We start from the raw sequence: 8,955 nt of genomic DNA on the forward strand, positions 1-8,955 counted from the left end.
AGTATTATTTACATATTGTTAGCTCACTAGTTTCCTACAGTTCAACTCATACAACTGTTACTGATGTATCTTTATTTGTCTCAACTTGGAGCCAGACTGATGAATAGATGGCAGTTCTGAGAAGCTTGTTCCTCCTCCTCCTGGCCCTAGGTTGATACCATACCTTGATGGTAATCAATGATGTGTTCGCCTCCAATTGTGGCAGTAGGAATACCTATGAGGTCCCATATCCTGTGTAGTAGATCATCAGTAGGCCCTCCAGGAGACATGGACTGAAATACTACCTCTGGGGAGCCATGTCGATGCCAGGGGTGTAAGAGAGTGTGGGCACTGCTTTCTATCAGAGATGGGCATCGAGAAGAAGGATCACATGAAAGCACATCAGTTAACTCTCTCACACCCACAATTATTGCAGAAATTGCTAGACGCCATGAGCTTGCAGGCCAGCATCGGTACGAAAAGATGGGCAAGGTTGACGCCTTGGACTGATCATGTGAATGATGTCGCTGTCGGCTAGGTAGAACAATGCTGTTGGGGAAGACCATACTCAAGGAGCGGTTTCATAGTGAGTATTGACCGGCACGATGGAAGAAATTAGATCTGTTTCATTCATATCACAGAGTGCTTATAGAGAGTATGTTGATCACTGGGCCGAGCGAACGGAATAGACATCGACAGCAGTACTAGGATTGAGAATGAAAATCTTCTTTGGATCACGCGAGAATGTTATATCACGCTGGTGACCCAGGCTTGGGAATGTTGCTGAAGCCGGGTAAATACATCAAGGCTGCGACTTCCGCAATTTATCACAATCAATGGGGGAGATGGATTCGTAAAACGCGAAATATGATGGAATTACTAGGTTTGATGATGAACAACGAACTGCTTGAAGCGCGATAAACGGAGAAGGCGAAGTCAAAAGTAGAACACATCACGGCAATATTGATACGCCTAAAAGATACATCGACATGTTGAGAACAGTAAGAGCCATCATTAGCAAAGAAGGAACAGACATAATGAAGCTGTACTACCATTATCCAGCATTTATAGCAACGGATAATCATCGTCCTTCTGATTCCTAGCCATAGATGAGTTCCGCCAGTATGAAAAAGAAGAGGAAAAAAGGCGCGATTGAGGGACAGAGATCTTCTTGCATTTGCATCAGTCTTGGGTGCTGAACGCAGAGAATATTCTTAGTGAATACTATCGCGTCACGATGTTGGGGGAAAAGATGGCCTCGACTTAAAAAATTAAGCACCGGATTGGACTATGACCTTCTGGAACTAACAATATCAAATCCTATCAAACCCGATAAAGACGGTATCTGAGTTAACTTCGTGCCGGCGCGGCGCAGGCCTTCAATTCTATTCATGTCTGCTATGAGAAATTTTTCAAAATAATCCATCTGTCAGTCACTGTATGCAAAACTTTTCCTCAAAAATTTCCATCTCCTTCTCCATTCCTTTTCAACCAAGCAACATACATTTGCAGACATCTTGTTATGTGCCTCATCCACAGATTTCGGTCGTATCCCTTAGGGGGCTGCGAGGGGCCGAGAGCTGTGGAAGCCCCAAACGCCTTACACTCGACAGAAAAAGGCGCCACCGATGCCGCCCATTCGTCTTCCTGGGGAAACAGCATCCTTTTGTATGGCTTCAACTTGGGTCCTTTACCATCTAGATGGTAGAATATAGGCTTTTTGGAGAGAGAGTATAAATATCTCATCCTCTTGGGTGTAAGGCGGATGGTTTTGCTCTTGGCCGTATCGCTGTTGCTGATCGGAACGAGTGTCGCGCGTTTAGGTAGACATTTAATCTTCCTGTCAGCTACCACTTCTCTATGTGGCAAAATCCACGAGCTCGCGTCGAGCGAAAATCTCGTCCTTCTTCAACATCCCAGCAACGATCCGCCGCCGTTGATCTTCCTCTTCCTTACGCACGCTCTCGAGCTCCTCGCGGTGTCTCCGAAAACGATCCAACATGAGCAGGTCCTTACCAGAGGCCGGGTTTCTGTGTCGTGTGGATAGGCCTCGTCGCAGATGATCTCTGGGATATGAGGCGGCAGGGGGTGGTCGACCTCGGGATAGGGTTGCATTGTTCCGAAAAAGGGCCTTGACTTGGGTGGCAATACTTCGTTTAACCTGACCAAATAATCTTCCGTTCATTATATCTTATTTCCGTGATGTTTCAGGCAAGGAAAATGACGGTTTTTGGCTGCAGTATTCGGCGACCGACACTGTCTTGGAGATTAGTCAGTCTGGCACGCAACAGATGCTGCGAAATCCAAGAGATAACTGATTCATGACGCGGACCAACTGATTACGACTGTTTTCACGAACGAACAACAGACATCGATTCTAGAACATATCTATGTCACTACTACCTTCGCTGACCCTCGGCGAATTAGCGACCGACATCCAGGGATCATCGAGAAGCTCATCGATGGACGCCCGTTCCTCCGGAAGCCACCTGAGCATCCGCTTCAGAAATCCAATGAACATCTGCTTGTATTGAGAATCCGGAATAGTAGAAAACACGGCCTCAAATGTCCCTTCGTTCCCGGGCGGATAGTAATTTGCATACAGGAATTCTCCTGAAACAGGCTGTTAGTAAAATGGGGTTTTCAACATTCAATAACCCACCATTGCTATCAAAGTATATCTCTCTGCACATGGGATTTATCCTGTTTATGAGTTCCGCAGGCGGGGGTCCAAGAAGACGTATAATTTGTGCAATTTGTACAATGATGTTGAACTTTCCTTTAGAATCCAAACCCATAATGGGCGATTCCACGGCCAGACAATCGAAGACCTGCAAGTCGGATGATCGTGAGCAGAAGCTAAACGGTGATGGGAAATTCGTCGTACCAGTGCGCCAAGGTTCCAAATATCAGCACTATATGACGACGCGATTCCGAAGCTAACTTCTGGCGCACGATACGGATCCCGCTGGATAAATAAATCGCACAGGCCTTGGTCACCCCGAACCGCTTTGCCGAAGTCAGAGATCACAGGAGCGGGCATGCTTCTATGCAACACAGGTCCAAAGTCACTGTCTGACACATAGATTTCACGATCAGGGAGAATCTTCTTCACGGCAGAGTTCTCCGAAGCGTATTCCTCGTACTCCAGCAAAAACACCTTGGGATTCTCTAGTATGAAAAGAATATTGGACAAGTTGAGATCTGAGGATGGCGTAAAGAAAGGTGCGTCGTTGTTAGAAAAGGAACGCACTAGTGTGAATGATATGACAATGGTGGTGAAGATATCGTAGGCCTTGGAGAAATAGCCTGTAAAAAGCCGGGAAGACAGGGAGTGTAAAGAACTCCATGCCGGAGGTATCTTCACGGAAACGACGCTGAAATAAATCCACAGATTCTCGGTGGGGCCAGTATGCCAAGCAGACATGTTTTCCATGGGATCCTGCCAGCTCGAAGCTATCATACAGATTGTGGACATAGGCGCGATCAGGGCTAGATAGATTGGCGTCAGTTATATCCCACGCCATCCTGACGTCCTCATTTCTAGACGCGTCAACAGTCAGAACTTTGATGGCCACAAACGGGTACGTGTACGCATCCGGTCTGGAAGGAAACCCTCGATTAGCATTCATGTCGACAGACTAACTCTTCAACTCACTCGCCAATGTACTTGGCGAGCCATACGGTTCCGCTGCTCCCATAACCAAGTTTTCCAATAACGTGGTAGACCGTGTTCAAGACCTCGCCTAACGCGACTGGATAATAAATGCGTGGATCATAGTCTGGAAGGCTTTCTTCCTCAACGAGGATGTCGGGGCCTATGATGATTGGGTCTGGTACCGCCATGGAGCAGGCAAAGTGAGAGCAGTATTTCGATCAGGGAGGATGAGAGAAGATGGGAAAAAACGAGGTACGTTCTGTCGTCCTTTCGGTGTCCTTTTAACTGGCTCGCTGCGCCACATTCGGAGGAATGAGTAACAGTAGAACTCGGCTCTTTCCGGATGAGGTTCGGTCGACATATCGAGACAGTTGTTGAAATCTCACGCTCAACGCGATCGTTGCCAATGGCACTGCTCGCCACGACTTTGTGTGAACTTATGAAAGGTATCGTCGTCGGAATGTGTATGAATTCTTATCCACAGAGGTACATCTTCACGAGGCTATGTCCTGTCTTACTGCTTCCACTCACGGCTGGCCTTTTGTGTCCTTTGCGATTGGTTGAGTGTGGATGCAAAATGTACATCTTGGGGTCCCACCAGGGGAACTCGTAAAGAAGATAAATCCCGAGTACAGAGCGATGTTCTTTAATAGCAAAGGCGGGCCACAGAAGATTAAAAGCCCCCCATTTTTACTATCAGCTTGTTCCAGGACAATCCCTGCGTACAAATTACGATTGGGAGCGTTGGCGCGGTCCGGTTCCTCCGTGATCACGTGTTGCATTGCCGTAGATTCCCGCTTCGTAGCCACAGCCAAGACCATCAGTAGCCATTCCCGATTCCCTCTCTTGGACCTAGCAATATGGTTCCACGAGAATGAAGGGACATTTGAAGCCATGTTTTATATGATCCCGGATTCTTCATACAAACAGATGTTCATTGAATTTCTGAAGTGGATGCTCAGATGGCTTCCGGAGGAACGGGCGTCCATCGATGAGCTTCGCGGTGATCCATAGATGTCGGTCGCTAATTTTCCGAGGGGTCAGCGAAGGTAATGATGACAAAGATATGTTCTAGAATCGATGTCTGTCGTCCGTCGGTGAAAACACTTGTAATCAGTCAGTCCGCGTCGTGGATAAGTTATACCTTGCATCCCCCAGCATCGGTTGTGTGCCAGACCGACTAACCTCCAGGACAGTCTCCGTCGTCATATACTGCAGTCAAAAAACCGTAACAACCATTGTATTGTGTTTCCCAGAAGTTTTATCTAAGTACAAGCCCCTTCGAGTTTCAACCATCCTCACCCCGATGAAGTTACCGGGAGCGTGGTGCTCTGGGTGTGTCAGTGTTCATCTTTTCATGCCCACATCGCAGGTAGCCCTTTCATACATCTATTGCATTTCAGCCATGAATTACCCATGAATGTGATTTCAACTTCCGGCCAGAGGTTTAAAACCACGCGTGATCCAGAAAATGCATTACACGGTCATTCCGCCAAATATAGCTCAGCAAGCTAAAGCTGCAGAAAGGACACTAGAACACATCGCGTTTCCTCTTTCTCTCACCCCCTCTACTCAAAGTATTGCTCTTAATTTGCCTGCTCCATGGCGGAAACAGATGCTACTATCATAGACCCCAACATCCTCGTTGAGGAAGAACGCCTTCCATAATATGATGTACGTTGTTATTATCCAGTCAGACTAGGCGAAGTCTTCAATGGTATCTACAAGGTCATTGGAAAGCTTGGGTATGGAGTGAGCGGAACTTGAACTGTCTGGCTTGCCAACAATATTGAAACATTCCGTGCCACAGGAGGGACAAAATACCAATATATTAGGCATCATTCAAGAAATTTATTGCACTCTGCAATTGGTCAATCTGCTGAGTCATATCCATCCCTCGTCTTACCCCCTTCAGCACCTCTGTCGACGAAACTGTCAGCGTACATCTTGATTCCCTCTCAGAGATCACCAAGCGGTAGGCCCTGGAGCTGATTTCAAACCTTTCGTCTTCCACTTCTCTGGTCCCTGGTTTTCGAGGGGACATGTGCAGGCTCGGACAGTCAGTGGGCCAGCGCGTCGAGTATTTAACCGGTCGCACATGTGATCTTTCGGCGTAGAATGCGCTGCCTTGAATAATTAGACAGAGCAATAAGACATTCAGCTACAAAAGCTAGCTGAAGAGTGTAAACCGGGTTCTTGAAGACACAGAACCTGCCCGAGGAATCTCCTTCCCGATAATGTCAAAACTTGGCCTGAGTGCAAGGTGACAGAGGCCGGTTTGTAGAAAGAAATGATCAGCTTAGGAACAGTGAAAAAAAGAAACTGTGGCTAGAATCACAGCTGAGCCTGAGATCAAGGAGCCGCTAAAGCTCGCCCATTGATTCCCTTCCCCCCAGCCCTGTCGGGAAATTCCGTCTGAGATATATTTCTCTTCACCATAGAAACACCTTATGCACTACACCGAGGTCCATACAGGGTTTCTCCTAAGACTTTCCCAAATTTTTTGTCATTCTCCACCAGTAGTATACAAGAATGGGAGAGCTCATCATATGATCTTTTCTGCCTAGAATCCACTGCTAAGCTTTGGGAAATGATGATACAGCTGCCTGCGCAATATAGCATGATGATTTCTCCTCTTTCATGCATCCCGTAGTGTACTGGCCATGCAAAACCCACTGGTTTCGAATCCCAGGCGAAGAGATATCCGCCCAAATGGTGTAGGTTTTATTCAAAATTACGAATCCTTTTTGATGCTCACCTCTGCTGATAGGTTCCTGGTTAGCTGGGTCGACTTGCCCAGTGCACACTTCCTTCTTGCTGTTCGTAGCCACAACAACTGAGATCTTGGAAGTCTATGCGATGTCAAAGCGGGACCAGGGCATGTTCAAATTGGGAGTGCGGGTTTAGACGCGTCGTCCTCATGGTTGAAGGGAAACTCCGATGTGTAATGGTCACATATACCTCACTGAAAAAGCCTTTGAACACGTCTCTCAGACAAGCACCCTGTGTGGTGTATTGGTTAGTATACATGCATGTCTCCGCTAGGTTCGACTCCAGCATCAGGGTTTAGTATGGTGTCCATCTTTCCTTTTACAAATCCATATCCTTCTCATGTTCACAGTTACAGTTCACTCTGCTCACGTATAAATTGAATTGGAAATTAGCGGACATAACCGCGTCACCGCTCATGACTTCTGTTATACTCCCAGCCCTAAGTGCTGCTTCAAAGTCACGGACGGCTTTGACTGAGTGGAATCGAGTACTACTCACCCATCCCCACTGGTTCGACTCCTCGGGAGACATTGCTTGTTTGGATATCTTCTTTTTTCTGTCAGTTTGCTTGCGGACTCGAAGCCGATGTGCCATTGAAAAGAGCGTGTTCCTGTCATGGCAGTCGCTGCATTTTATTACTGTGTATGTCTGCGAGCTCAATGCGTCAGGATTCCTCAGCTCGTCTGTTGCCAGCAGGCACATGGAAATAGCTAGCGCATGCAGGTTGTACTTCTTAAATCAAAAAAACGAAGCTATAACCATATTGTTAGCGTTGCGGGAATATTCAAGTTGCAAACGTACATCTCCATGTTCCTTCTGCTAGGCTCTGTCCTCTGGTAAACCACAACAGCCGTATTAAAATAATCCTTCTTTACATCACTGAACACAATCATTCTTCAATTGCACTATGTATCTGATCCCTCAGCAGAAGTTCACCTTTTCAGTAGTACATCTGTCATTGCAATGTATTATGCTGGGTTCAACTCCCGGTCAGAGAGTAGAGAAAGGGGTGGTATGCCTAGACTATCTTTTTAATTTCCTTTCGGTAGACACCCTCAAGCCTGAATCAATCTTCCCCACCCCATCTGGTACCCACAGTTTTTCGTGAAGACCGCGGATAAACTTGTTCATCCGACATCTAATGTGCTACGGTCTTACCTCCCTTCAGCACCTCCGTCCACGAAACGGTTAGCATACATGTTGACTCCCTCCGAGATTATCAAGCGGTAGGCACGGGAGTTGATTTCAAAACTTTCATCTTCCACTTCTCTGGTCCCTGATTTTCGAGGGGACATGTGCAGGCTCACAACTCCCGTCTTGTCGTCCAGAATATTACAAACAATGTCTCCCGATTATCATTAAATGAAGAGAAATATCTTTCCTTGAACGCATTGATTGCCACCACTGCCATGCCGATTATCATAACGATGGTATACTTCGTCCACACAATTTGGAACATGTAATCTCAGTCGGGACAGTCGACCAGAATTCGGTGCAAGATATACTTCCAAACCCGTAATGGAAGATGTCAAGGCCAGACGCTCAAAGATCTGCAAGCTGGGTCATCGTGAACATGAGGTAAAGATGATGGAGAATTCGTACCAGCAAGCCAAGATTCTCGCTGGGGGGGGGGCTAAGCAACTCTGAACTCGCGCTGGTCCTAGTAACTTTGTTGGAAGCCCGCTCTTCTCTCTGGGCTCCTACGCCCTGAGGAGATACACGCTAATCGAAGATACCTAGATTTTATAAACGCTACAACCAATGTAGTATCAGGGTAAGTCGTTCTGGCTATTGGGCCATTATCGCGAACTCCAGCATGTATCGCAAATAAATTTGTCGAGCAGCTCGCTGTTAATGTAATTTCAAATGGCCTGAAGGGATATTTTTAGGGCTAAAGCACGACACGTACAGGTGACCGATACGTCCATCTTGGCAATTTCTATCTAGGTCGCTATCTTGATTGTCACCACCTCACATGAGTTCTCGTGGACAGGAAAATCGAGTAAGAGCAAAGAGCGGTTCGTGACTGATATCTCTGTGTGGCTCGTATACTCATGGCCGAGTGTCGAATTTACAGGCTTTATTGCCCCCGGAAACGGTTATTATATCTCTGTGTCTGGAAACTGGTGGTACGAAAATATTTTTAACTATGATCGTAATTGTCGCTGATAGCTCCTTTCAGCTGGCTGACACCTGAGCTTGTCTTTGTTCGCGACGTATTGACTCACGGCTCTCGTTCCTCTTCAAACGTATCGGGACAGGTACGTCTGAATTGATCGTGCCGCTCAACTGATCCTGATATAATATCTGTAGATCTATCTGCAATGAAGAATCAAAGTTCTCAGCTTACAAGGATGAATCTGCGCAATGGATTCCACGATCTTGAACGAGCCTCTGGATCGATTCAGAAGAATGATCTCAGACTATGTAGAGTATGATATACGCAATATATCTGCAGCTTTAGCTTGCTGAGCTATATTTGGCGGAATGACCGTGTAATGCATTTTCTGGATCACGCGTGGTTTTAAACCTCTGGCCGGAAGTTG

At 46.7% G+C, this 8,955-nt stretch overlaps 6 protein-coding genes across 6 annotated transcripts; 3 read left to right on the plus strand and 3 right to left on the minus strand.

The window, feature by feature from the left end:
- Positions 1-1,428: 1,428 nt before the first annotated feature.
- On the minus strand, positions 1,429-1,859 carry BT62DRAFT_939288 (uncharacterized protein). The gene is made up of 2 exons (XM_043187698.1): positions 1,803-1,859; positions 1,429-1,735 (listed from the first exon to the last, which is right to left on the minus strand). Exons 1-2 carry the CDS (start codon positions 1,808-1,810, stop codon positions 1,435-1,437), a joined length of 309 nt encoding a protein of 102 aa, XP_043032588.1. The 5' UTR covers positions 1,811-1,859; the 3' UTR covers positions 1,429-1,434.
- A 497-nt stretch (positions 1,860-2,356) lies between these two features.
- On the minus strand, positions 2,357-3,837 carry BT62DRAFT_1020744 (kinase-like protein; the record flags this gene model as incomplete). Its single annotated transcript, XM_043178268.1, has 5 exons — positions 2,357-2,592; positions 2,642-2,810; positions 2,867-3,183; positions 3,233-3,582; positions 3,638-3,837. Coding segments are annotated over 5 exons (1,272 nt in total), but the record flags the coding sequence as incomplete, so codon positions are not given.
- A 143-nt stretch (positions 3,838-3,980) lies between these two features.
- Positions 3,981-4,651, plus strand: BT62DRAFT_1014396 (uncharacterized protein; the record flags this gene model as incomplete). Its single annotated transcript, XM_043178211.1, has 2 exons — positions 3,981-4,101; positions 4,203-4,651. 2 exons carry the CDS (start codon positions 3,981-3,983, stop codon positions 4,649-4,651), a joined length of 570 nt encoding a protein of 189 aa, XP_043032590.1.
- A 1,933-nt stretch (positions 4,652-6,584) lies between these two features.
- Positions 6,585-7,017, plus strand: BT62DRAFT_939289 (uncharacterized protein; the record flags this gene model as incomplete). The annotated part of the gene is given in 4 exon segments (XM_043187699.1): positions 6,585-6,671; positions 6,695-6,807; positions 6,819-6,910; positions 6,929-7,017. The coding sequence occupies 2 exon segments, from the start codon at positions 6,585-6,587 to the stop codon at positions 6,782-6,784; spliced, it is 177 nt and encodes a 58-aa protein (XP_043032591.1). The 3' UTR covers positions 6,785-6,807; positions 6,819-6,910; positions 6,929-7,017.
- A 546-nt stretch (positions 7,018-7,563) lies between these two features.
- On the minus strand, positions 7,564-8,337 carry BT62DRAFT_1014398 (uncharacterized protein; the record flags this gene model as incomplete). Its single annotated transcript, XM_043178212.1, has 5 exons — positions 7,564-7,754; positions 7,812-7,959; positions 8,012-8,116; positions 8,166-8,257; positions 8,319-8,337. 5 exons carry the CDS (start codon positions 8,335-8,337, stop codon positions 7,564-7,566), a joined length of 555 nt encoding a protein of 184 aa, XP_043032592.1.
- Positions 8,338-8,359: 22 nt separating this feature from the next.
- BT62DRAFT_1081800 (uncharacterized protein) lies at positions 8,360-8,865 on the plus strand. Its single transcript, XM_043179715.1, has 4 exons — positions 8,360-8,427; positions 8,487-8,538; positions 8,592-8,670; positions 8,723-8,865. Exons 1-4 carry the CDS (start codon positions 8,385-8,387, stop codon positions 8,735-8,737), a joined length of 189 nt encoding a protein of 62 aa, XP_043032593.1. The 5' UTR covers positions 8,360-8,384; the 3' UTR covers positions 8,738-8,865.
- The last annotated feature ends 90 nt before the right edge of the window (positions 8,866-8,955 follow it).

The sequence above is a fragment of the Guyanagaster necrorhizus genome, assembly GCF_019112545.1.
Source record: "Guyanagaster necrorhizus MCA 3950 unplaced genomic scaffold BT62scaffold_113, whole genome shotgun sequence".
NCBI lineage: Eukaryota > Fungi > Basidiomycota > Agaricomycetes > Agaricales > Physalacriaceae > Guyanagaster > Guyanagaster necrorhizus.